The sequence below is a fragment of the Labrus bergylta genome, chromosome 2 (assembly GCF_963930695.1).
Source record: "Labrus bergylta chromosome 2, fLabBer1.1, whole genome shotgun sequence".
Taxonomy (NCBI): Eukaryota; Metazoa; Chordata; class Actinopteri; order Labriformes; family Labridae; genus Labrus; species Labrus bergylta.
Window position 1 is genome coordinate 1,339,046 of NC_089196.1, and position 26,937 is coordinate 1,365,982.

The window sequence follows — 26,937 nt, forward strand, 5'->3', positions numbered from 1 at the left end:
TTTAGAGTGTTGTAGTCAAGACCACACTAACCGAGACCAGGACGTACACGAGACCAGGGTGCTCTGAGACCAAGACAAGATCAAGACATTTAGAGATTAAGATCAAGTCAAGACATAGCCAAGACATTTAAGGATTGAGACCGAGATATTTAGGGATCAAGGCCGAGTCAAGACCAAGGCATTTAGGGATCAAGGCAAGACCAAGACATTTAGGGATCAAGGCAAGACCAAGACATTTAGGGATCAAGGCAAGACCAAGACATTTAGGGATCGAGACCAAATCAAGACCAAGACATTTAGGGATCAAGGCCGAGTCAAGACCAAGACATTTAGGGATCAAGGCCGAGTCAAGACCAAGACATTTAGGGATCAAGGCCGAGTCAAGACCAAGACATTTAGGGGGCGGCAGTAGCTCAGGACTTGGGTTAGGAACCGGAGGGTCACCGGTTCAAGTCCCAGTGCGGACCAAATATAGAAGTTGGTCTGGTAGCTGGAGAGGTGCCAGATCACCTCCTGAGTACTGCCCTTGAGCAAGGCACCAAACCCCCTCCCCACCATCAGCTCAGGAGCACCCGCTGTGGGCCGCTCTGTCATTCTGTCTTCTCTCCATTAGTGCATGTCCATAGGATCCTGTTTCTGCATGTGTGTGTATATTTCAGCCTATGTGTGTGTTCATGACTTACAGAGTGTAAAAACTGAAATTTCAATAAAAGTAAATCTTAATCTTTAGGGATCGAGACCGAACTACAAATGAACTGATGTCTTGATGGTCTTGATTTTAAATCCAGAGTTCGCGCAGTCTGAGACAAGACTGAGTAGAAATGCTTTAGATTCCAAGACGAGTCTTTGAGTCTACCACAACACTAGGGAACACCTCTGGGTTCAAGGTTATTCGACCTCTGCTCTGTAATTGGATGCTGGGGACGGCATCAGGTTTCAGAGCCAGCTCCATGTCCCACTGAGGGGTCATGATGATGCAACATGTACTCAGCTGATTAAGATGCGAGCAGTCTTTCCGGTACATGATCATAACTAACCATGCAAAAGCGTGTCACGTTTGTCGAGCAGCTGGAAATGGAAAACGTGTTAACAAAAGGCCGTGGTCACGTGTCGACGAGGTAAGATGGCAGTGTGAGTTTAAACTGTAAATGCAGACGGTGGATTCTTTCCTGTTCAAACTGAGATTTTTCTTTTAAAGGTCTATGGACCCCGAGAGAGGAGGTGAGTCTAGTCATCCTTCAGACTCTCACCATATGTTATTAAATGGTTGTTTTCTGTCACCATGTCATGGACAATACATTTGTATGAATCTTGAGTTTGAAAGATAAATAAATATCGGGGTATGATATTAAGTACTTATTTTTTAAATATTTATTTTGGAGCTTTTTATGCCTTTATTTTAGAGACAGGACGGTGGATAGTCTGAAACTGTAGAGAGAGAGAGAGAGAGAAAGGGAGAGAAAGAGGGGGGGGGGAGAGAGAGAGAGAGAGGAATGACATGCAGAAAAGGAGCCAAAGGTCGGATTTGAACCCAAGCAGCCCCCTCTTGAGGACTATAGCCTCTGTACATAGGGTGCGCTCACTAACTGTTATACTGACTGGGAATTGAACCCCCCACTCTCTCTGGGCATTTCCTCTCTATTCAGCTGTACTATCCAATAACTCCAAGAGGTCCTAAAACAACTTTTAAAAAAGCTTTCTTCTAGGACATTTATTAAAGACCAAAACAATTAAAGTCAGGGTTGGTCATTTCCTCCAGATCCACTTTTTCAGATTTTGGTGTAAATTGTCTTTAGGTCCTGACAGAAATTAATAACTCATGTTCTCTGAAAAAGGAACAAAGAAAATCCATCATCTGTATCAGTTGTAAGTCTGTAAAAACTTTAACCAATGTCAGCCACGAGGTACCAATCTGATGAACCAATCAGATGCCTCCCTGTCTCCCTGCTCGTTCTCTACCTCTTGCGTGCTCTAGCTCACACTCAAAGAGCCTCACTGATGACTTTAGGAGTTTATATTGTGAGTTTACTTACCGCTGAATGAGACCTGAGACAACATAGTTTCTACACAATGTAAGAGATGAGTTGGGGGGGGGGGCTTGCAGTAGTCTGGTTCATTTTGTTTGCTTTATACACTTTTATTTTATTCATTTCACTCTCAGACTGTTATTCTTAAAATGTGCTGCTGACAGCAGAGAATCTATCTTATCAGGAACAAGGTGAAGTTATTTGTAACACGTTTCCTGTGGCAGGTCTTGAATCTCTTCCACGTCATCTCGGCAGGGAAACACACGTCGATATGTCTCCAAGCAACCAGCGCATGAAGACCTCACATATCCCCCAAACGTTGATGTCTGTACCCTTCTTACAGGTAACCACATAATGCTGGAGCTTAGATTTCTCTTTCCATATTTCATTATTATGTGACTAGTGAGTCTGCAGAGTCTGATCCCCTCATTTCATTTCCCTGTGTCAGCATCCAGCTCTTGCGACTGGACGAAGGCGTCACCTTTGCAGTATAGCAAATGTCTACAGCACAGAGCACATGAGGCAGCAGATGAAGAGACACTATCTGAATGTGCTGCACACATACATCCAATCAAGTGTGTATACTTCACATCTCAAAGGTAGACTTCAACCGCTGTCATCCTTCTCATGTTCTGTTTAATCGATCCCAGGACAGAACCCCTCCTGCAGAAGGTTTTTGGATCATCCGCTTAAAGTCAGGTTGGAGAGAGACGTGGGGAAGGTGAAGCCAGAGAGGCAACAGAGGAGCAGCAGTAGCGGCACAGCTTATTCCGTAAAACAAACTGAAACAAAGAGTTGTGTGTTTCATTTGAGAAGAGAGAAAGAGCATCCAAGAGTCTAAAGTTAAGATAGGGAGGGGTTCATCACTCTGAGACGCAGTGCTGGAAATAAAGGGCAACAATTCAAGGAAATGTTTTACAATAAAAAACTGAAATAATCGGGGGTTTTCAGCGTCTCCACCAGGGGTGTGCCCATACTCTTTTGAATGTGGGGCGGCTGTGGCTCAGTTGGTAGAGTCGGTCATCTCTCAACAGAGAGGTCAGGGGTTCGATCCCCAGCTCCTGCAGTCACATGTCCGATGTGTCCTTGGTCAAGACACTTAACCCCAAGTTTGTCCCGCTGTGGGGGGAGACAGCTCTCTACAATTTGGACTGCAGTACCTGTTTTAAACACTAGGTGTCAGAGAGACATTTTGCTCCTTTAGATTTCGGACAGATTCACGACATGCTGCCAAATGGACAATGTCTTTTTCAGGGAATTCAAGACAAGACAACCCTTACAACAACCCGGTGATAAACCAGCCTTCCTTCAGTCCAACTTTTAAAATAAGGCAATAGAGACCCTAGACTGTTGAACAGTTGAAATCCTACATCAAGCAAGAATGGGAAACATTACATTTCCAGAGTTACAGACATGTGTCTCCTCAGTTCCTGAACTCTTACAGTGTTGCTAAAAGAAGAGGACAGATCGGCTAAGGGGGGTAATCAGGACCTGGTCTGCTCTTTAATGAAACGTGCTGCTGGCCTCAAGAAAATAACGAGAAAAACAAATTCCCAGTTTCAATGTTTGTCTACTTGTCCTACTATTAAAACTCAGGTTTCAATGTATTCTATTTAATTTATTACAGTTTACACAGTTTACCAACTGATTAGGAAGTGGAGTTGTGTATGACATAAATATGATGAATGATTGTTATTTAGCCTTACCATTTGTTGGAGAGGACTTCCTTCATTTTCTTTCCTCTCCTTTATTTGTAATCAAAGTATTTCTGTTACAACGATGAGAAGCACATTATTACAGACTAAGCATGACGTAAAGATTAGAGGACTAAAACCACACAAATAAACAGAAAATAAGAATCAGAGTCTAATTTGTAGGAGGGCGCTGGTGGTCAAGTGGTTGATGGAGGCTGTGGTCCTCCAGGCGGGCGGCCTGGGTTCAATTCCGACCTGTGGCTCCTTTCCCGTGTGTCATTCCCCACGGCTGTCCTACTCTCTCTCTTTCCCAGACATCTGACTCTACTGTCCTGTCTCTAAAAAGCATTAAGAGCCCCAAAAGTAAACCTTCAAAAATACACACTAATGTGGAATTAAAATCTGTACGTTTTGGTTTATTTCTAAAACTTGTTTAGTGTTAGTATATGTTTAAGTTTATTAATTCATTCCTGAAAATAAAAAAACATGGTTTGACTTTCATAAATCTACATTTGTGTAAATATTGTTTTTTTGTTTAGCCTGAATAGTTAGTGTGTTATACTTTTGTTTTATTTATTTTAAATTCTTTTTTAGGAACCACTTGAGATGTTTCATGATTTTAAACAAAACAAGCAAAAACATAGCTAAAAAGTTAATATCAAATGATGATAAGGTATAAAAAGTCCAGGGAACCGACTCATTATATTCTAAGTTTGGTGACTTTAAGTCTTTTTCAGATATCCAAGTTTGAAATAAAACCCAAGAAGATTTTTGTGAATTCACAACCATAAAATAAATGTTTTAAGTTTTCCTTTTTCTATCACACAAACTTAGAAAAAGGGGGCAGTTTACACACAGTTCACAGTTCAGAAAGAGCAGACTGAGGAAGAAGATATGCCCGCAAACCCTTCGCTCAAAATCCACAAAAACTTTTATTCCATCACAATCACAACGTTTCGACCAGAGGTGTTCTTCAGGTGAGTTCAGAAAGTATGACATGAAGAACAACCTCGTTGTGACTGTGACGGAATTCAAACTTTTTGTGACATTTCAGCAAGTGTGCGGGATATAATCCAGGACATGAAAAATTACATTGCATGGTTTAATTTTTAATATCTTAAAATGTGTTATTTTGTTTTTGACAAAGGCCTTTTGTAATATATTAGAGGAAAAGTCCGCGCCAGGATCAGTTTTGCGCATGCGCAGTGCGCGTGTCCTTTATTATTTTCAGTCCGTTATCAAATATGAATTGTCGTCTGGAGGGAAACTGTGTAAAAGGTGTGTAAAGGGTCGAAGTTACAGCTAAACACGACTAGAAAACTAATAATAATGATGATAAGAGATATGTTTCAAGCCTTCATAACAGTTAGCAGCTAATGAGAGACTTTAATAAAACACGATGATGCTAATGAGATGCTACTAGCTTAAATGTCGGCTTCGTTAGCATCTTTGTTTTTCACCTGCAGTCAGGAACTCTGCATTTATGAATGAATGACTTTAAATAAGATGAACAAAAAAAAAGACTAAAGTAACAGTGTCCGAAAAGGAGAAGGAAGAAGTAAAACTTATATACCCTATCCCTATGTTAGTTTATAAATTATTCCAACAAATATACAAACTTATCCCCAGTTTGTTTGCCCCATAAAATAAATAACAATCCTAATATCCACCCAGTGTTACAAAATATAAAGGAATATAAACTATTATGACTTCATTCAGCTGATGTTGACCTCCTGTGTTGCAGCTTTTGGAAAGGCTGTTCATGCCTTGTCCCGGGTCGGAGATGAACTGTGGTTGGATCCAAAGGTCAAAGGGGTGAGCAGCACCAACACAAGACGAACCTAAACCAGGAGAGAAGCCAGGCCGTGTACCTGTCCAAGAAGAACCCTTTTATTACTCTCTTTATTTATTTAAGTAAATGAAAGTTGTTCCCCATAAGCCCCAAAAAGTCAAAAAGAACAAAAAACAACATACATCTTGTCTGTGCAAAATATTTAAACCTGGGCTGTGTGCACAAGATATGTTGTAAATAGTTAAATGGATTTCTCTCTCTGTCCACGGCCCCCTCTCTCTAATAAAAGCACAAAAATAAATCTAATAGAAAAATTATATTAACTTGTATGCACACATTTTTTTCAAAACCTTTTTGAGACTTCAGGGGTTGAACCTCTGCGACCTCCGGATCCATGGCGTCATGGAGCAGCATTTTGACTGGCTCCCTCTCATTTCTCTTTGTGTTGAAAGCTGGCGCTGAGATCTGTGAACTCTGCTCATTCTGCGTACGCCTGCTTCCTCTTCTCTCCCCTGTTCTTCAAGAACTACAACCTGCGACCCGCGACAGAGCATGGCGCTGAAACAGTCAAATGCAAACTGGCTATGAAGGTATGTCAGTCACCTAGAGAATTCAACCGCAGAGCGCTCCAGCTCACTCCTCAGGACGAATACAGAATATTTCATGACATAAAACATGATGACACTGTTCCTTTAACCCTCTGGGGTCTGAGCCTATTTTGCCCGTTTTTGAAGACTTTTGATTTTTTCTTTATATACCACATAAAACATGTTTACCATACCCATGTTTGGTATCCTTTTTTTTCAGCACAACTTCACCTATATGATCTGACTATTATTTTTTCACTTTAACCTTTATTAACACATTGGGCCCAAAAATACACAAAAATCATCAAATCCGAGTTTACAAATTGAAATATTTATTGAAATAAAAGCCACAAACATGCTCAACAAAACGTTTTGGAACTTGAAAATGGTTGCATAGGTTGTACATATGAACATATCAGGGTAAAATTGAAATATAATACGACTATATACAATATATTTCCCATAAAAACATGTTTATTTATAGGTGTTTTTTTCCTTGTTAGCTGCAACTGTTCAAAACAAATTACCAGTATGTGCAAAATTACACACCAGCAACATCAGTGCTTAGTATTCCCAGAGTTCCAGATAGTGCAAATGTAAAATGTAAAAGGTAAAATTGAGATGTAATCACACTATATACAAATATTTCAAACTTTATACAATTGAGCACCGTTGTTTTTTTATTTGTGCCACCCAGCAAAGCAGTTTCTGTCTACAACAACGCATAGAGCCACATTGCAGGATTTGCACTTCCAGGGAGTGAGATGCCTTTTTTTGTCCACCTGGTGGCAGTGTTGGCAGATCCTTTGGCCTTTTGTGGCTTTCAGGCTGGCATCTGTTGCCATGGCAATGAGAACCGGAATGTGGTCGGCACTCCTCTTTGTGGGCACGCCTGTGTTGTCCACCCCAAACAGCTGGGACACCAGTTCAGTCGGGAAGTCCTTGTGGGACATAGGCTTCACCTGATTTGAGGCGCTGATGTCTGTGTACAGGAGGTAAGTGTTTGTGGTGGCAATGTCTACAAGATGCAAAAACAGGGTGCGGTACCAGCGTGCGGTTCTGCGGTGGGCAAAATAATACTGGAGCAGCTGGTCAAACAGGTCAACCCCACCCATGTACTTGTTATAAGCAATGATCGGGGTGGGGCAGGAGATGTTCTTCACTGCCCAGTGTCCATCTTTCTCCTTCACTCTCCTCTTGACTACCTCCCCAGAAACTGCTGGATGGATTGTCGAACACATGGATACCTCCCTTGTGTCTTTCCACTTTGCAAAGACCAGGGGGTCCTCCCTGATCCATCTCACCGTGCCCCTCTCTGATTTCTTGGTGAGGTGATTTTCTCTCCCACTTGGACACTCTTTCCTGTTGTCCCTGTATGTGCCACAGGCTCCAAACCTCATGTTGGCCAAGTCGAGGAACAACACGTGGTAGCCGGTGCCAAAGTAGGATGGCTGAATTATAGCATCATATGAGAGCCCATGCACTGTGTGTGTGTTTTTTTGCCCATGTAAACGTTGAAATTTATTGTGTAGCCGTTGCTGGAGTCGGCCAGCACAAACAGCTTTATCCCTCACTTGGTGGGTTTATCTTTCATGTACTGGGTCATGCCAGTTTTTGCCTTGGTGGCCACCATTCGCTCATCTACAGCCAATTCCTTCCTTGGAAGGTAATAAGTCCGGCAGGCACTAAGGATGTTGTCCATTAGGGGCTTGATCCTGAACACCTTATCATGCTGTGGTGTTCCCTTCCTTTCATCATTTTTTTTGTCCTCCTCCGGGTCACTGGGGTGGATATTCCACAGCAGAGCCCTGAATCTGTCCCTCGACATCAAGGTTGCTGGAAACGGCACAGATGTTATCTTGTTCTGCTTCCAATAATCCACAATACTCGACAGTGACACCAGTGACGTGTAAATGAGTAGTCTAAGGAACTTGTAGAGCTCCTCAACTTCAACGTCATCCCATTTATACTTCTTCCCCATTTCCTGGTTTGCTGCAGCATACTTATTGGTGTTTCTGCAGAGGGTCCGCATTGTGGTTTGGAAGAAATATAACTGGAACAGGTGCAGAGGTGAATAGGCTGCATGGCTGTCCACCTGGGCTCCTGGTGTTCTCCGTGGTGTGAACCGGCTAATTTGTGGGACAGTGTCAGGGTCATTTTCAGTTCTCCAGGGCTCCAAGCGATGGTGTGGCTGCGCGTGTGGAGATCTGGACCTCACCTGACTCCTCCTCCCACGCACTCTCCCACGGCCTCTCTGGGTACGCCTCAGTGTAGAGGGTACAGGCTCCTCATCACTGTACGTGCATGACAATAGTATAGTATGTGTAAAAATTAGAGATTGTTCAGGTCATTTATCATGTGCACATGATGGACAGTGAAAAAGTTTAGTTGGCACTAAAATACTCAATTTACAAAAGATAACCACACAAGTAGTATTACTAGAACCAAAAGGTAAAATATAGAAATAAACATTCAGAACAATAATCCAAATTAAACACTAGGAAATTGCTTTTTCAATCTATTTGAAATTAGTATGAGAGTTTACTCATCTATGTTCAGATAAAGGGGGAAACAAGGGGGGAGGGATTGACATATGTGTGTGTGTGTGTGTACGGTGTATGTTGGTGTGTCTCACCGTGCCCCGCAACGTCACAGTCATGACAGCAGAGAGAAGAGCAGGGAAAAGTAGCGGCACATAAAAACCTGTACATAAAATGCGATAAGGTCCTCTCACGCGCCTGCACTCTCTTGCGCGCACTCTCTCTCTCTCCCCCGGTCTCTCTCTCTCAGCATATTTATGAATAAATTAAAAATGTAATAATAACAGGTCATAAATATAGCCTACTTGGGCCGCCCGTGTATCGTCGATGTGTTTGGAAACACTGCACATAGACCTATATATAGGCTATTTGTGCATATAAAACAGGTTTATAAAGTTTACAATAGAGCAATAAACAGTCTGAAAGCCATAAATATTCATGACAAGTGGGGGCGCTGATGGTGCAGTGGTTAGTGCGCACGCCCCATGTATGGAGGCTGTTGTCTCAAGCGGACGGCCCGGGTTCACATCCCACCTGTGGCTTCTTTCCTGCATGTTGTTCCCCACTCTCTCTCTCCCTGATTTCCGACTCTATCCACTGTCCTATCTCTACATTAAAGGCACAAAAAGCCCAAAAATAAATCTTAAAAAAAAAAATATATATATTCATGATAAGTTTGCCTTACCTCTCATCACCGGTGACAAAAGATGGATCAGTCACCTCTTCATCCTCTGTGCTCTCCTCGTCAGATGATGAACTAGAAATAGGCTCACCCTCAGCCTCATCCAGTTCATAAAACAGTCCGAGGGCTTGATGGACATTCAGTGAATGCATTTTCACCTTGAAATTCTTCTTCTTCTTCTTCTTCTTCTTTTTCTTCTTATTGTTAATATTCTTATCAAACTCTGTCTTCTCTTTCCTCAAACACTCTCGCCTTCACTCGCGTGCTCCCGCCACTCAGAATCAGCACCACGGCTAGTTCCCGTGGTTGACTTCAGGTTCCGGGTACCAGCTGATTCGACCACTTTTTCCATTTTGGAAAAATATTTTTGTTACATGAAATTAAAACTATCATATCTCCGGTTTTACATGATCTAGGAAGGTCAAATAAAAACTGGGAGGAAGTATAAGTCTGCACTTTCGGGGGATCAGATCACGTGACGTTTTTCTTTTACGGGGTTTGATGACGTCACGTTCCATGATCATGAGGGTTAAGACGATGGTTCACATGTTGAGTGTTAATCATGTTTATTTGTGTTTCAGTGTGTTCTTCCTCTTTTCCGGTGTTTAAATTCCATCGAGCGCAATGTGGAACAATGTCAGATATCAGTCGGCTCGCCCGATGACCAGGTGATGATCCAATTCTTCTGCAGGCATGGTAGGAAACACTGAATGTGTTTTATTACAGGCTCTCAGTAGATAAAGGCATATTCTTTAACACATTTTTACAGACTATTTCAAAGAACGTTTTGTCTGCTCAGTGGTCTTACGCTGTCCAGAATGACCCTCTGCTGCAGCCACTGCATTGCATGTTGTCAGCACTTGATGGCAGTGTGATCCAGATATCCTGTCTGCTTTGGTAACAGGCATCACTAAAACCCACAACCTACGTTTCCAGGAGAGTGAGGCTCTGCAGGCTGTGTTTGCCTCACACCTCTGTCCTAATGTGCTGAAAGCTCCTGCCAGGTGAGCAGCTCGTTGTTGTGCTATCAAGTTAGAAACTCTTTTTTTTATAATGAACGAATCAAACTTCAGGAGCACATTTAAATGATCGAGTGTGAACCCTTTTTATGCAAACTATTCAGGCTTCTCTCAGCCGGATTACCGGATATAGACTTTAAAGGTGGAGTCAGTAGCGTTGTTGGTTGCAGCTTGTAAACACAACATTCAAACTTGGCCCCTCCTCCTGGGCTCATCGCCCCCAGAAGCTCACAATCACTTATAGACTGTAAATATTAAAGGACGAGGCCTGAGTGACGTCACCCTTCTGTTCCTGCAGGGGGCTTTAGAGGGTCTCCATGCTGGAAATGCTGTCTCAGTCTAACTTTCAGTCAACCTAACGACAGGCTGAGAGCTGGAGCTGAGGCGGGTTTTAAGCCTCACCTGTCAATCATGTCAGCTACACGCCTAACTATGGACAAGACTTATTGTTCATAAGCCCCCCCTCCTGTCTGATAGGGATAGTCTCCAGCTGTGAGGAGCATATGTGAACAACCAGGTCAGGAGAATCTCTGGAGCGTTCCTCCTGAAATTATCCAGAGTGCAGATGTGAAAACGGCTTAAGTCTGTTTTTAATTTTTTAGGAAGAAGCTGTTGACTCTACCTTTAAAAAAAAGATGTCTGTCAGTTTCACAGCATTCACTTCCTCTCAGTTCCCAGTTTGATTCTGGATGTGTTTTGTTCTTCTCGACTTTTGAAGGCTGTTTGGTGATGTGGTGATGCATTTTCCATCGTCACAGGAGGAAGTCACTCTGTCCATGACTCCTCTGAGAGTCGGTCTGAAAAACTACTGTGATGCTGTAAACGGTGAGCTAACGTTACACCGTGATTTGGCAGTTAACCACCACAAACTGTAGGTGACAGTGTAATGACCTGAAGTGTTTACAAGCTGCTGTGAGACAACCCCGACTGATAAAGTAACTACAACACGTCTGATCGTCTAACCTCATTAATGTAAACACTAGATGTGACGATAATGTTTGACTTGGATGAACTTCTGTCGCAGATCACATGAAGACGATGTACACGGAGATGTCCTTACACCCCGACGAGTTCGACTACTTTCACGTCGGCGTGGACTCAAATATAACCTTCTGTCTGAAGGAGCTGAGGGTAACAGGGTTATTTTTGGAATCTCCCTTTCTCCTGTCACATGAAAGTATGTGAGTGAATGGGTCCCCAGCAGTATTTAAGAGGTCATATGTCTCGTCCTGTAACGTATAAGATTCTCCAGTATTTATTTTTTTAAAGATTTATTTTTGTGCCTTTAATGGAGAGATAGGACAGTGGATAGAGCTGGAAATCAGGGAGAGAGAGAGTGGGGAATGACATGTGGGAAAGGAGCCACAGGCTGGATTTGAACCTGGGCCGCCCGCTTGGAGGACTACAGCCGCCATACATGGGGCGCGGGCACTAACCACTGCACCACGAGCGCCTCAGATTCTCCAGTATTAATGGAGCCTCAGCACGGAGCATTCTGTAACCTATCCATGTGAACTTTAACCTCTTCGGTGTGACTCATCTCTGAAGCGAAAGATAGTGTGACAGACGTGACGCACATGGAACCCATGCTCTGCACATTGCATCCCTCATTACGAGGTGTATCAATCTAAAGCCAAGTACGAGTGCGTTTGTGTCTCAGGGAAAACGAGAAACAGAAACGTTGAATCTTAGAGACTAAATCAACGTAGTTTAAGTCACTTGTTTGATTATCTGTTAGGCCAGTTTAAAAGACTTGACCTGCATCATTCACCGCCCCCAAAGACTTGGACTACCTCCTGTGAATCTCCACAGTACAGAGACTACTCCTCTAGTTCCTGTTGGTTTTAGGAAATCTGGTTATGACGGATTAGAAGCCAGGTTTAACTTTTAGTCACCTTTGATACCTCTCTTATACTCTCTGAAGGTGGCTGCAATCTGTACCATGCCCACGCACGTTTGACACCCAAAGTCCAGTTTGTTTGAGGATTTCGAGAGTTCAAAACCCTGGCACACTTTGAAGAGGTGTGCTTCAGCTTGGTACAGTTCTTCATGTACGAGCACAAGCATGGGTACACAATGTAGACATGAAGTTTAATCGATCCCTGCCTCCATAATTGAGAAATCCCAGAGTGTTCTGTCTGAATCTGACTAGAATAAGACACAAAGTCAGTAAAGTATCTGTCATGTTCTCTGTGTTGTTCTCCGATACTCAGAGACAGACTAAACACTGCGTCCCTTTTTTTATTTTTGAGTCTGCCCAAGCACGCTTCATGATCACGTAAAGCCATTCATGTGTTGTGTTCAGGGTCCAAAATAAATATCCGCCAAGCACGTCTGGGAACTACTACCTTTTAAAAGAATAAAAGGTGAGCAAATATATGTTTTATAATTTTTAAATTTCCTGATCTGATAAAATTATCCAAACCGTGACTTAAATCTGTGATTGATTCAACAGAACATACCTTCTCAATTAAATGTGCTGAAACAAATGTGTATGCGACACAAAAGCACAGTTTTTTAATTTGGCCGGTAAATAATATGCCTGATAGGTGAGTTAAAAAGTTAGTTTCGGACCCTGGTTGTATTTGGACGTTATTTTCAAGAGGTAACCGTGCTCAGGCCTGGTTAGTCCTGGAGCAGTGTGAGTGCGCCCTTAAGGATCAGCTGTTAAATGTCATAGTTGGAACAAGGATCCACTAAAGTCAAACTTTCCCCTGTGAATTTCTGCTGATCTGTTTTCCAGGGTCTGTTGTCCTTTGCAGAGTCACACTGTCTTCCAGTGTCGGTCTACTGCGGTGCCGCTGGAAAGTAAGTTTTTGTGTGCTTGTTGTTAACTTAGTAAACTAACGTCAGCCAGCTCTGCTACGGGAACCCCAAAATCAGTTGTGTTTCACTAAACTAACATCTTTATTTAAAATATTGATCCTGTCTGCGGCTGGTTTAGTCAGATTATAACCAGCGCTTTAGCCACGTTAGCAGAACCGGTGATGAAATTGTAAAAGATAGTGATGACTTTAAAAACGCAGACTTCATAGGACTAACTTTATTGATGTTTCTTGCAGGCCTGTTTGCTTCTCTGTGGAGGACATGGTCCTAGAGGCCACTGTGGTGCTGGCCACTCTTTATGACCCTGAAAGCAAGGACCCCTCTCAGTCAGCAGCGATGACCCTGACCGATGCTACACAAAGGTACCAAGACTTAGGTGTTATAAATCATGTTTAAATCATCGGGATCTGCACGGATTACATCTCTACTTAAAGGGGGATTTTTGACCAGACAGCTCAATGACCAGTTTTCTCAAACCTCCGTCGACAATGTTCAGCAGAGTCGAGTTGAATCTTCCCACAGGGATCTCTACCTGAGCCTCTCTGTTGGCACTTAGGCCGCGTGCCCTAGTTGGCTTTTCCTTTTTTAGCTTCCTTAGAGGGCGTAGTGTTACAGCACCAAACCTTGTGTCTGTAAAAGAGATAAATAGGCCAAGCCTGGAACATGTGGGGTAAGGTTAGAAGCCTGTCAGTGTCTGTAATCCCTGAAGCTCTGCCATGTTGTCCTGCTCTCTCTCTCTCTCTCTCTCTCTCTCTCTCTCTCTCTCTCTCTCTCTCTCCCTCTCTCTCTCTTTTTCAACTCTGGGTGTTTCCTGTCACCATTGGATACCCTATCTTCCATTATTACACAACATTGTTATTCCCATTGATACTCACTACAGATTTATTACCCTCTTTGTTCTTTTTTTGTCAGTTTTAATATAAAAGAATGACCTCATATATGTTTTTGACACTCCCTCATAGTCTAACCACACATGCAGTTTGAATCTTAATGTCTTTGTTCATGCTTGCAGGACTTCTCGTCAGAAGTCAGAACCGTAAGAGGCTAGGTTGTGCTTGATGTCCGTAGGCGCTGTGTGGAATTTAAAATATTTTCAACTTGGGCACAGGGCTCCGTGACATCACCTCCGCGCATCCAATAGGAGGGAAGATCAGATCACAACAAAGAGTGTCCCACTTTCCTGTGCTCTAATGTGTGGCGTGCTCATGAAGTGCTGCAGCTCCTGGAAGAGCCGAAACTCTCCCACAGCCTGTCGTGCCCTGAGGATTTCACCAACACACACCCTTTTCTTCTTTGCTCCTCGTCTCCTCCTCCCCAGCAGAAGACTGTTCCGACCTTTATTCTTGTTAGTGGACAGATACGAACATACTGTGCATCCAAGTAGCTATTTTCCCGACTTTTGTTTCTGTCACCTTGCGACTGGCGCTCTTGCTTTGTGCTCTGCGCCCTACTCCTCCCTGAAAGGCTCTTAAGAGTTACTTTCATTGAGACACACTAAGCTTCACCAACTCGTCTCCATACAGAATTCATTTGAATTTTGTGTGTGTGTGTGCATGTTCCTAGGTGTGCAGAAGCTGCTGTTCTACCTGTGGGTTCATGTGAGGCGAACATCGGGGAGCCTGAGGACATTCCAGCTGTGACAGAGATGATAGCATCCAGCCAGGGCAGCCCGATGAACGTCCCACCTGCTCTGATGCTGCCACTACTTCACACCGCTGGCGTATGTGTGCCTGAGGATCACTGCAGCAGCGCCAACTCGTCTCCTGCCTCCTCCACGGTAACAAGAGCTTACAGGTGGTTTTTCAGTGTTTCTCAACTGGTCGAGCCTCAGGACCCACCATAAACTACAACACCTAGTTTCAAACTTCAGACATGTTCAATGTCTCCACTTTATAAAACAAGCCAATGAGCTCTGCTGAGTGAGGAAAGAAAGCATCCGTGAAGCCTCCTTCCTCGTTATTCGTCCAACAGGGCATCAGGGTTAAAACGGCGTGCTGGACACTGTAATAGTAAACCATAGAATGAATCTGATTTTGTTGTGTGCTGTGAGGACCGGCTGTAGGGAGGAGGGGTCGGGGGAGGCAGCTCTCTCCAATATTTTGAATTTGGACTGCAGTACCCATTTTAAACACTAGAGATCAGAGTTACAAACTGCTCCTTTAAATGTTTTACTTTAACACCGTGCACTAACAGAAGTTGTTTCTGTTTCTGTAGATCTGCTCCCTCCTGTTCAGGGCCGTGTCCTTGGAGCAGGACAACCACGACAGCACTGCCAGACCGCCTGTTCTGGCGTTCTACAGTGATGAGGAGGAGAACATGGAGGAGGACACAGACAGCCCTTCACTCTGAGAGCTCACAGCTCATTCCTGTGTCTTTAGAACCTGTTCAGCTCATATTGAAGGATGCAATGTGTTGTGATGCAGCCGCAGCATTCACATGTGGTTGGATAGGTCAGATCAAACTTTTATATTAACTTAACATGTTTAAGCCTGTTGTTTGTAGCGAACTTGTTTTATTTAAATCGTCTTCAGATTGTAGAGTTTGACAGCAAGCTGTAAAATTCTGTGTTTTTATAATTAATATTTATGAACTCTCAGTAAAAGTGTGTGATTGGTTTGTCGTTGCATACTTGGTATGGACTGTGAAAACATGACGGATGGGTGTGGCTTCTTGAAGACGCCACACCCGTCCGTCTGTGAAGCTAACTCGTACTATGACCACACCTGTGGAATGAACACAAAGGTCGTGTGAGGCCTCCTCTTCTACTGGTTGGCTCAGCACTGCAGGCAGGGTTAAGTGAGGTGAACACGCTCACTTAGAGCCAAATGAGATTACGCCTTGTTGGTAAAATACAACCCTTAAGGCATGAAGCGAGAATCACACCTCGTCTGCAGCGTTTGGTTAAACCATTCAGTGCAAATGGACTTGAGCTTCTATAGTGATTTTATAACCCCATCCATACACATTCACATTAAGCTGACGAATCAGCTGGAGCAAATTGTGGTTAAGTGTCTTGCCCAAGGACATATCGGACACGTGGCTACAGGAGCTCGGGATCGAATCCCCGACCTTCCTGTTGAGACAGCCGACTCCACCACTGATCTAAAGCCGCCCGTGTACCAGACAGACATCAAAAACAAAAGATTAATAAATACTATACTCTTTATTTAAATATTTTACAGACTCAAAAAATGTTTTTTTTCTCACAACTGAACTGTACACTCAAAATATATAGACACGTGCTCTGGTTTGTAACAAAGTGTGTGTGGGAGAGAAGGACGAGAGGCGGGGAGACGTGTAAGAGCAGCTCTAAGTCAGGAAGCAGGAACCTCGAAGATCAACAGTGACGTGCAATCTGACGAGGAGAATTGCTTTTACTTTGAAATTGTTAAGGCTGCTTCGATTGTCCTCGGGGCTTTAAGACTAAAAGAAGTTACATTTGACTTCTCGCTGCCCCGCCCATCAAAAGAAAATCTGATACTGTCTTCCAGTTTGTCAGGTTAAGAGAGGGAGCAGTGCGTTCCCCCAATTTCCACATACTCCGTCAGCGCCACGGTTTAGCTACGTCGCCCTGCCCCACTGGATCTGTTTCTGGAGCGTGAGTGCTGCCATGAGCAGCTGTTCACACATCACGAGAAATACAAGATCACACGAGAACTACAAGATCACGCGGGAATAAAGACAAAAACGTGCAAACAACATGTTGCTTTGTCTTTCTGAGGATGATTTGTTCATGCGTGTTTTGACGTAATGTTGATAAAGTGATGGAAAATACTATTGGGAGCCTGTATTATGTGTTTTATTTTGAAATGGACTGGACGTCTGACTTCCTGTCCGGGTCGATCTAATCTGTCCATCTTGACATGTCCCTGCAGCGAACTCTGTCTTGCAGCGTGTTTTAAACAGTGCAGAATGCGGAGGCGCTGATGGCACGCTCGAGACGGGCCGCGGCGCTCACTGTGGAAACACAATCATTGACTTGAGTAGCAGCGAACGAAAGCTTAGTGTGCGACGCTGACGGAGCGCAGCACTTATGGAGTATGTGGAAACTGGGGGTCTGATCATACACAATGTAAACATCCGTCTCCTGATCCGCAGGGAGTTTGTATGTGTGTGATGGCTCGATAAGTATTCCTAAACTCCAGACTGAGCTGACGGTTTCTGCAGGTTTCAGAAAGGTTGGAATTGCTGTGGATGCAGAGAGAAGGGGTGAAACCTGCAGGGCATGATGGGAAAGCTGTTCTCACTTTATGGCTACTTAACAGTTTTCAGGCTTGTGCTCAGAGCCGGGCACATTGTTGTGGGGTTTAAGGAATTAAGGAGCTAGTATCGCCAACACCTGATACAAGGCACGTTATTCTGACGATGTTGCACAAAGATTTTAAACTGTGGATTAGGATTGTAGTGAATGCAGAGTGCAAATCTGTGGTGATGTCATGGAAACAGCGACCTTGACATGAATGTGCCTCCGGAGCTCCGCGGCAGAAAGGATGGAGAGAAGGAACGGAAAGTTCTCAAGCTACTCTGATGTGCTGATCGCTCGAAAGAATTGAACAAGATACAAAAATAACTTTGGTCACGTGACCAACTCGCTTTGTGCGTTTAAGGCTGTGAGACCCGATCAGCCCAGTGGATACACAGACGTCTGCAGCCTTCATTTCTGTTTCATAGACACGTATGAAACATCTCAATTCACTGACGGGCATGGCTGCATTCAGAATTTACACACACGCATGTTCGTAGAGACATCACACATGATCACAATCAAGACTTCAGCAGTGGCGGCATGGTGAGATTAAAGGGAGGACATCAGTTTGACGATAATGTGGCGAGGAGGTTTTAACTATAAAGTCCTTCAGCCAATAATGAAAGTAACAAATGGTGTGCACTCTTCTGCATGAAATCTTGTCGGATCACCCTGCCAACACCATGTAGAAATGTCACATACCAGTACACTCTTATTTTTTTGTTTTTTGCAAACATTTAACAAAATATCTGAGATTAGCCAACATCTCCCGCACCAACGTTTGAGGATCGAGGCCCTTTGACAAACACCATATTATTAGGAACATCTGCATACCCAAGGCAGCCCATTTATTGAGCCCTAACGCTGCCGTTTCCTGTGCAGTTCCCTTCTTGATGCTCCAGGATGACGGTCTTTCTCTTCCAGCAGCCCAGCAAGAGTGTGTGTGTGTGTGTGTGTGTGTGTGTGTGTGTGTGTGTGTGTGTGTGTGTGTGTGTGTGTGTGTGTGTGTGTGTGTGTGTGTGTGTGTATATTGTGGTGGGGGGGTGGGGGGGCTTTTACAGTCTTACACCTGGGGTCTGACCACATCTGCCACTGTCTCTGATTCTCCACTTCCTCCCTGCTCGCACCACCATCAAAGAAAGAGGACTTATCCTTGTCGGACAGGATCATCATCTCCATGTTGCCCAATGATGGCTTATCCCACACAATAGGATTATCCAGTGAGCACTGGAAACCTGCCGAAGATGCCAAGTCTGCAGCCGGCCCAGAAGGATGTTTGAGGCCTCCGGTCCTCTGGATTCATTCACTCTCTGGGGGGGGGGATTGATGCTCAGCTTGGGGGGGGGGGGGGGGGGGTTATGCAGCATAGAGTCAGACATGTGAAGCATGTGACATCAGTCCTTCATCCTGGCCTGCAGGAATCAAAGCAGTCCATCACCTGCAGATGCAGAGCAACCCCAGTCCCAGCTCGACACCGAGGTTAGTCCGTGTATTCTGCCACGATGGAGAGTAGCACTGTGATGTCATCAGGCTTTCCCCCTGGACAGAAAAAGGAAAAGAGTCCCGTTAGGAGGATGTTCTCACATACAGGCGCGTCGTGTGCCGCTGTCCAGCTTTTACAGTTTCTGTTTAATTCAAGAAGTGAGACACTCACCTCTGACGTTCAGTCCATTGTCACAGGCAAACTGAGCAAAAGGTGACATGTAGTTGGGGTCATACGCCAGCACGTGGGCCTGCTCTGCGATGCTCCGTGCGGTCTGCTGGATGCTCTCATAGTTTGAATTCTACGCAGCAAAAAACAAAGCACTCATGACGATTTTACTCCAGAGATATTTCTGATTCCAGTTCCCCCAACAGTACAACCTGTGTGGGCCTCAGTGTGACTTACCTTGAGTTTCTTTAACTCTTGCAGGATCATGTAGTCAGGCATGTTATCAAACAGCCCGTCGGTGGCGGTGAGGATGATGTCACCGAGCTGGACATCGAAGGACGAGCTGTCTGCGGCGTCAGGGCTGCGGACACACACAGTGAAGTCAGACAGAGGATACAAAAGTTGTTCTGTGTCACAGGGAAAATGAAAAATTCAGACTCCAGCAGCAGCAGTTTCTTTTAAACCTTTACAGCCATGGGTAGGAAATCTGTCCCGTCTGAGCTGATGGATTCATCTCAACCTCTGACCCCTCATCTCCTCCCCTGGACAAAAACTCTTGAATATAATGCATCAGTTCAAAGTTAGATAATGTACTGACGATAGCTATGATAGCTAGACCTACGGATACATGAGCCTGGCTGCAAACTCAAGGAGCACACGAGCAGGAAGAGAACGTACTACAGAAGATTTTTTTTGGTGCTTTAAATTAGAATGACGTGTGCTTCAAATACACTGGCAGAGACGAGGCAGGTGTCGATTTCACTTCTTAGAAGATGCTGTTGCCCTGCTGCACAGCCTCAGGCCAAGTCGTGAATGTTATTCATTAATAAACTGTCAGTACAGCATCATGACACCGAGCCAGAGCTCCCAGGAACAGCCTGTCCTCTGCTGGGATTCAGATCCAACTCAATATGCAATTCATGTTAAAAACAAATCTTCAGCAGCCACATTAAAAATTACAGAAAATAAAAAACAAGTGCAGTTAGACGTGTGAATGTAAGAATCTTCTTCTACGAGTGCACTGGGAGAGAAAGTGTCATTACAATGAATTGGCCGCCTTGTAGTCCAGGCACACAGTGTTCCATCAGCGCCACGGTATTGCTCCGTCGAACGGCGTGCGTCCTGCAGCACTGGGTCTAGTTCGGGAGCACGAGCGCAGCCATGAGCAGCTGAACTCACAAGAGAACTACAAGATCACGTTATTTTTTCCAGCTTGACGCGTGCCTGCAGCGAGCTCTGTCGACAAAAGACCTGGAGTGTATTTGAAACGTAGCAGGGCGTAGTAGCGCTGCTGGCCCGCTCCACAGACGGACCGCCGTGCTCGCTGTAGAAACAGGAGCATTGACTAGAGAAGCAGCAAATGGCGCTGTAGTGGCGGCACACACAAACGCAGCGCAGACTGCCTGTGTAGAAATTGTCAGTACGAGTGTTAAGTAGTCCACTTAGCGTTTAAATACATAATAAGATGCAAGTTCTAAAAACATCTGACGCCTCTGTCTCCTTTTTGATCAACAAACTCAAAATCATTGAATCTTGTTTTAAACACACTAAGAATGTTTTGCAGTTTAGTTTTGACCCTTGACCTCTTCAGTATTAGTTGCTATGCTCGTTATCTAAGGTCGGAGGTTTAATCTGCACTTGGTGTAAATCATTTTGAGGAAATCCTCCCATTAAATGACTAAAGTGCACAAATGAAAAAAAGAAAGCATCATTTCAAACACTACAATTAATCCTCTAATAAAGTACCAAAGGCTTTAGTATGAGGCTGAACTCTGGTTCATAATAATGAACACAAGTTGAGTAACAGTCTATAAAGACTTGTCTAGTTTAGGTGCGCCGCCCCCCCAGGTCAGTTTCCCTAAAATGTTTTAAAGAGGCTCAAAATAATCTGCTGGATTGAAGACTGAGAGAGTGAAGTGGTGGCTGAGCGTGCTTGTGCAGGATTGGCTGTGGACTCTTTAGGCCCACACAGACTTTGACCAGGGTAAGAGGCAAAGCTTGGCGAATCTCCAGCTCCTGCCCTGCTCTCTCTGTTGATGTCTACTGTGCTGCTTGTTGGCACGCCGTCGCAACGGGACACATCAGCACGTGGCCCTAGATACACTTCAGCTGAACACCGTGCACAGTCACAACATCGACAAAAACAGCTGCAGAGAGGACACGCTATCTCCTAACCTTGATTGGATTAGAGCTGAGAGGAGGAGGAGGAGCTTGAATCAGACAAGGGGTCGATGAAGCAAAGCTGCGCTAACTGATCCAAACCCAACTGAACGATGTAACATTTAGTTCAACATCCTGCGTCTCACCTGTCACTGAGCACGGCTCCTTCAGCCCCCGGGGGAGCGATGGACAGTTGGAAGGGCGTGTTGAAGTAGTGCTGCTGCTCGTCTGAACGGTGGACAACTTCCCCTCCCCGGACCACCAGGAAGCCCGAGTCTCCCAGGTTGGCCGTGTGCAGCCGGTGACGCTGCCGGTCTAAGACCACAATGCAGGCTGTGCTACTTCCTGCAGAACAACACACACACAGAAACACACACACTTTATTTTTTTCATGCATATTTTCACCAAAGGTCTCCAGTATGCCAACATGCATGTTAAACATCTGAATGTCTTAAAGATCATATCATAGATTTAATTTATGTACCTACACGTACGTTCACAATAGCTAAAGTTTGAAAGAAGTGTCTGTTTTCATGTACTGCTCCTCCTTGCTCCCTCTACGCTCTGAGTCCGTCAGCTACACTCTGTTGAGCCCACGTGGGCCAAGTCTGCTCTGATTGGTCTGCTGATCCGCTCTGTTGTTATTGGTCAGTTGCTCAGCACGCTTCTCGGAAATTTCAACATGAGCTGCAGGGCTTGCCACAACGAGCCAATGGGCTTAGATCAGTGATCTCACACTGACAATGATGTCACACTGATACATTTTTATCAAGGGGGGCTAGAACCGAGCGTTACATTTGGCTAATGCTACAGCTAACAGGAGGAGGTAGGAGAAGCCGCGTTTCCGCAGACTTTGAATTATTGCAAATAGATGTACCTAAACATGCACAGGATACATGGAAAACACACTAAAGAGCATATAAAACCAGAAAAAGCAGAATATGGGACCTTTAACAATAGCTGCAATCAATTAGACAGTCTGTTTAAGTCACGGCACTGACATTAGCCTGATTAGCCTTCTATTTGAATGTCATGGAGGCGTAATGGGGGGAGGAAGTTACCCCGCCTCTGTACCGTCTTCAGAGGTGGTAACAGGCGTTACAGAGGAGAGGTGGTTACAGCGGGGCCAGCAGGAGAGTGCAGCGCTGTGTGTGTATGTGGAGCTCCCGCTGTGACCTCACAGACTGGGACACCAACATAATGTCATCATGGAATCAATATGAGTGTACAAAGCTGAGGTTAGTTACGACACTTTTACATAAAAGCAGTCTGAAAGAGGCTTCAGTGTAACAGTGAGGCACCATACACAAAACCAGGACTCTGGATCTACATCCAATTCAGTCTTTATTGATCTGATCATTCACACTTTGAATCTTCCTCCTGTTACATCGTTTTCATAAATATGTCTGAATGAACCAAACAACATCTACTGTCCTCATCAGCATAAAGAAAGGTTAGATCTGCGTTAGTCTGTAGGATATCCAATATGCATGTGACTGATTAACGAGGTTAGCCTGAACACACAAACTTAACGTAACACGATCAGCGTAGCAGCTTTAAGCCTTGTTTTGTAGTTCCTCTCCACCATCTGGTAGATGTTGAAGAGGAAACATGAGCTGATGGAGCGGGCAGACGGTGTGCAGCCACACCCTGCTGCTGATTCATCTGGCACACCAAAATATGCTCTTTGGGATCAACCTTCAAGAAAAAAAAACCCACGTGCACTCTGACTCACACCGCCCAGTCTCAAGAACATTCCCTGTGCTACCAAGACAATCACAATACGGGTTTGTTTCCTCGCTGCAACATGTGATGGAGGGACGGAAAAGTACTGACACTCACAAAGACAAAGATCTGTTCCTATCTGTTGTCGGGAAGCGGAGCGAAAGAGGAAAAGGGTTTCTAAAGGAAGGGAGCTGCACGGGGCATGTCGGGACTCGGGACAGTCCCGGGACCTCTTTATGGGATCTGGTTGTTCTGACTCATGTTGCAAAAATGTAAATGCAGCCACAATTGAAACACACACACAGAGACAAACAACCTAGCCCATGGCTGAGTGCTAAGATCCAAAACCACATGGAAAATATTTGATTAGCAAGCAGAGTCTGTCTGTACATATTTTATGTTGGACTGCACAGTCCTGCACGCTGCATCGTGAGATGGACCTTGATTTGTTAAGTGATATTTAAACACGGTGAGAGAGGAGGAACACCACGAGTCTGCAGCCCTGTGAAAACATGTTCAAACACAAGTATCACTTGATGTCTTTGTTTCCTCTCCGACCTACATAGAATCATTTTAGCAATTCAAATCTACCACCGACACGGAGAGACAGACGCTAACTTTATCTTTCAAGGGCGTTGTTTAAGAAGAGGAAGGTTCATTAAAACAGATCCTTGTCTTTAAAACAAGTGGAATCAGGGATGACTCTTGAGGAGAACTGTGACCCCATGACCCCCTCCCCCGGTGGCTTTACTCACCCAGGAGTGGCACTTTGTTCTGCAGCAGCTCGTAGTAGCTGGTCGTGAGGACTCCCACGGGGTTGCTGGGAATGAAGCGCCCCTCCTTCACCAGCCTCTCGCACGTCTTCATCAGTGTGCCTGAAAACTGAGACGGGTCTACTCCATAGTCTCGCCAGCCGCCTACTCCATCTGCTACACCTAGAAGAAACAAAAGCACACAGGTGTTTGTTTCAGGGTTAGATCAGATCAGTTTCACCTGGATTATTTCTTGGGGCCATTTCAGCCTTTATTGGACAGGACAGCTGAAGGGAGGCGGGACTCATTAGGAAGAGAGAGAGGAGGACGGCTCGGCATGCGGCAAAGTGCAGAGGTCGGGATTCTAACCCACGGCTGCTGCGATGAGGACTTCTGTACATGTGGTCCACAACACAACCACTAGGCTACCCACACCAGACCTTGATCCATGTGTACCCTCACCATCTACTTTTGCTCACATTTGTATCCTGTACATTATGATGCATTCAAAGCCTCCTGGAGAGAACAGTATTTTCTATACTTGTGTAGTTCACAGTCCTCAGCCTTGTTCCTGGGGTGACCACCGTCTTGCGAGAAAGGATTACAATGCCACGCAGCTGGCACAATTAAGAACAACAATGGCCACTTTCATTAAGATTGAGAAAAAAAAAGAACATCCAGTACAGAAAAAAAGATTTTACAAGAACTCGAGGAAACGTCACAGCATGCATTAAACCGCCCGAGAGGTCAACACGGACCGTTCTTCAATTTGAGTTTAGAAAATGTTTAGTGACTCTCACATGAACACACACTGCTCCATGTTAAACTATATCCACTGTAGTTCAACGTACCTCGTGTGTCTCGGCCACAAAACATTAATCTGTGACCCCAGCTCCCATAAACACCTCGTCATTTCAAGCACTTCCAAATCCTTTTAAAGAAGCATGCGTTGGTTATAACGAGCGATTGTTCCCTAAGAGCATTTTGGTCGGTACCAAGAGTTTTCCCTAGACAGAAACTTCAGATCTGTTAGTCCAAGGACGGACCATACAAGGACGGCCTTCAGCGTCCCTCCTGCCTCTGCCAGAACAGAGAAGCAGGCCCACGCACACACACACACCTAAGTACAGCAGAGAAGTGTTGGGTTGTTTTTAAATGATCCAAGGCCTGAGGGTTATCATGGAGTCAGTCGACTCGACCAATGGTTTTACGGCATGCAGTGTTTGATTTCAAACTTTCTTTTACTTCAGAGACTTATGTTGACATGTGAACCAAAAAAAAAAAGAACAGAAGAAAAGAAGAACAATGATGTGACGTCAGCTGTGCATAAGCCAATTTGGTGCACCTTATTACCTCATCATGGTAAATGGACCTGAGCTCGTACAGTGCTACTCAAAGTGTTTCACACTGCAGGTCACACCTAGACATTCACACACTGATGGTAGAGGCTGCTGTGTAAAGAGTCCATCAGTATTAACTCATCCATTCATACACATTCACACACTGATGGTAGAGGCTGCTGAGTAAAGAGTCCATCAGTATTAACTCATCCATTCATACACATTCACACACTGATGGTAGAGGCTGCTGTGTAAAGAGTCCATCAGTATTAACTCATCCATTCACACACTGATGGTAGAGGCTGCTGAGTAAGGTGAATTTGTACACATTCACACATGTAGTGTAAGGAGATCAAACCCCCCACCTTCCAGTTGAGAGATGACTGACTTGTCAGGTAGAGTCAGTCGTCTGTCAACTCTGAGCCCCAGCTCCTGCAGCCACATGCCCGATGTGTCCTTGGGCAAGCGATGAACCCAAGTTGCTACCGCCGCTTCGTCGGCGGCGAATGAATGTATATGAATGCATTAGTACTGAGGGACACTTAACAAAGCCACCTCCGTGGGTTGGTGTGACCTGCGGTGTTAAGGTGCTTCGAGTAGTCAAGAGACTAGAAAAGAAATACACAAGCTCAAGTCCATTGACCATCTTTCACGTCATCGCAAATCTATGGTTAACGTTTCTGTGGTAAACAAAGCAGACACTCACCCAAAACATCCGCGGATCTATGTCGGGCGATGAAGCACGCGTCGTCCCCGTAGCACATCCCTTTCTTCAGGATGCCTTTGCGGAAATCTTTGCCGAAGCCGCAGCTCGCCGTCACCAGGCTGTAGTCACGGCTGTCTGTCTGAGAAAGTCCGCCGATGACAGCTCTGGCAACGAGTCTCCCGTACGACAGCACGGACAACATCACCTACACACCAGCTCCCAACAAACAACCCAGCCAAGCTAGCAGCCCTGCTAGCTTAGCGTCGATGTGAGCACTCTAGTATGTTGACTTGCTAACGCAGCAGGAGATGAGCCAGACAACAACAACCAGACACGCACACACAAAGCCTTCCGCTGAGATAACAAGCTACAAGTCATACAGGAAACAGTCTCCTCTGCACGACCTGCTTCTCCGTAGCCATGGTGCCAGATGATCTGCTCTTCAGTCACAACACACAGTCAGTGTGACCGAGCTGCCCTGTGGCCCCACACACTCACTCCACTCCGCTGGCAGGGTCTTGTGACTGCTCTGACGTCACACACCATTACGCAATGAACGTTTCCTAATAAGGACATATAACCTCCTGTTAGCGTAAAGCTTCGTATTCAGTAATTAAACGTAGAACAACATATTCCGTGTAAAGATAAATCTAAATACATAATTGGAGAATAAGATTATACAGGAGGCATGTTTGGGCTGTAATAATAAGAAGGAAAAGACCATTTAAAAAATATTGTTACAATATTATAAATTATTTTGTGCTGCACATTTAAATACAATATTTCAGACCTCGTTTTTAAGAGTATATTGGATTTTTTAACTATATTTTGTCTCCCCCTTGTGGTGTTGTTATTTTATAGAAGAATAAGAGTTGACTTAGACTATTTGTATTTCCGTGTTATTTAAGAAACACGAGAGGGAGTGACTCAGTCTGAAGATAATGACAGCAGTGCTGTCCAGAACAACATCTCCACCTCCAGTGTCATATTACTTTAATACAAGAAAATAGTGATATAAAGTAAAAATGAACTACAGGTTAGTTTTTAACTCCACCAACTTAACTAGTTCCAGTTTCACTGAAACTAGACTGTTGCTAAGCAACCCGAACATTCTATTGTAAAGTTGGTGTCCATAGTAACCACAGAGCAGCTACTCTGAACCTTCACATGTATGTTATAATCAATGAATG

At 44.5% G+C, this 26,937-nt stretch overlaps 2 protein-coding genes across 2 annotated transcripts; one reads left to right on the forward strand and one right to left on the reverse strand.

Moving 5' to 3' along the window:
• The first annotated feature begins 103 nt into the window (after positions 1-103).
• On the forward strand, positions 104-15,764 carry rad9b (RAD9 checkpoint clamp component B). Its single transcript, XM_065962632.1, has 14 exons — positions 104-1,118; positions 1,199-1,221; positions 2,252-2,370; positions 2,476-2,626; positions 5,466-5,536; positions 5,966-6,103; positions 9,904-10,018; positions 10,227-10,326; positions 11,060-11,166; positions 11,366-11,472; positions 13,085-13,149; positions 13,404-13,529; positions 14,731-14,944; positions 15,382-15,764. Exons 1-14 carry the CDS (start codon positions 1,039-1,041, stop codon positions 15,514-15,516), a joined length of 1,551 nt encoding a protein of 516 aa, XP_065818704.1. The 5' UTR covers positions 104-1,038; the 3' UTR covers positions 15,517-15,764.
• A 547-nt stretch (positions 15,765-16,311) lies between these two features.
• On the reverse strand, positions 16,312-26,261 carry pptc7a (protein phosphatase targeting COQ7 a). Its single transcript, XM_020636419.3, has 6 exons — positions 25,748-26,261; positions 23,705-23,884; positions 21,371-21,569; positions 19,302-19,425; positions 19,068-19,197; positions 16,312-18,952 (listed from the first exon to the last, which is right to left on the reverse strand). The coding sequence occupies exons 1-6, from the start codon at positions 25,947-25,949 to the stop codon at positions 18,894-18,896; spliced, it is 894 nt and encodes a 297-aa protein (XP_020492075.1). The 5' UTR covers positions 25,950-26,261; the 3' UTR covers positions 16,312-18,893.
• Positions 26,262-26,937: the final 676 nt, after the last annotated feature.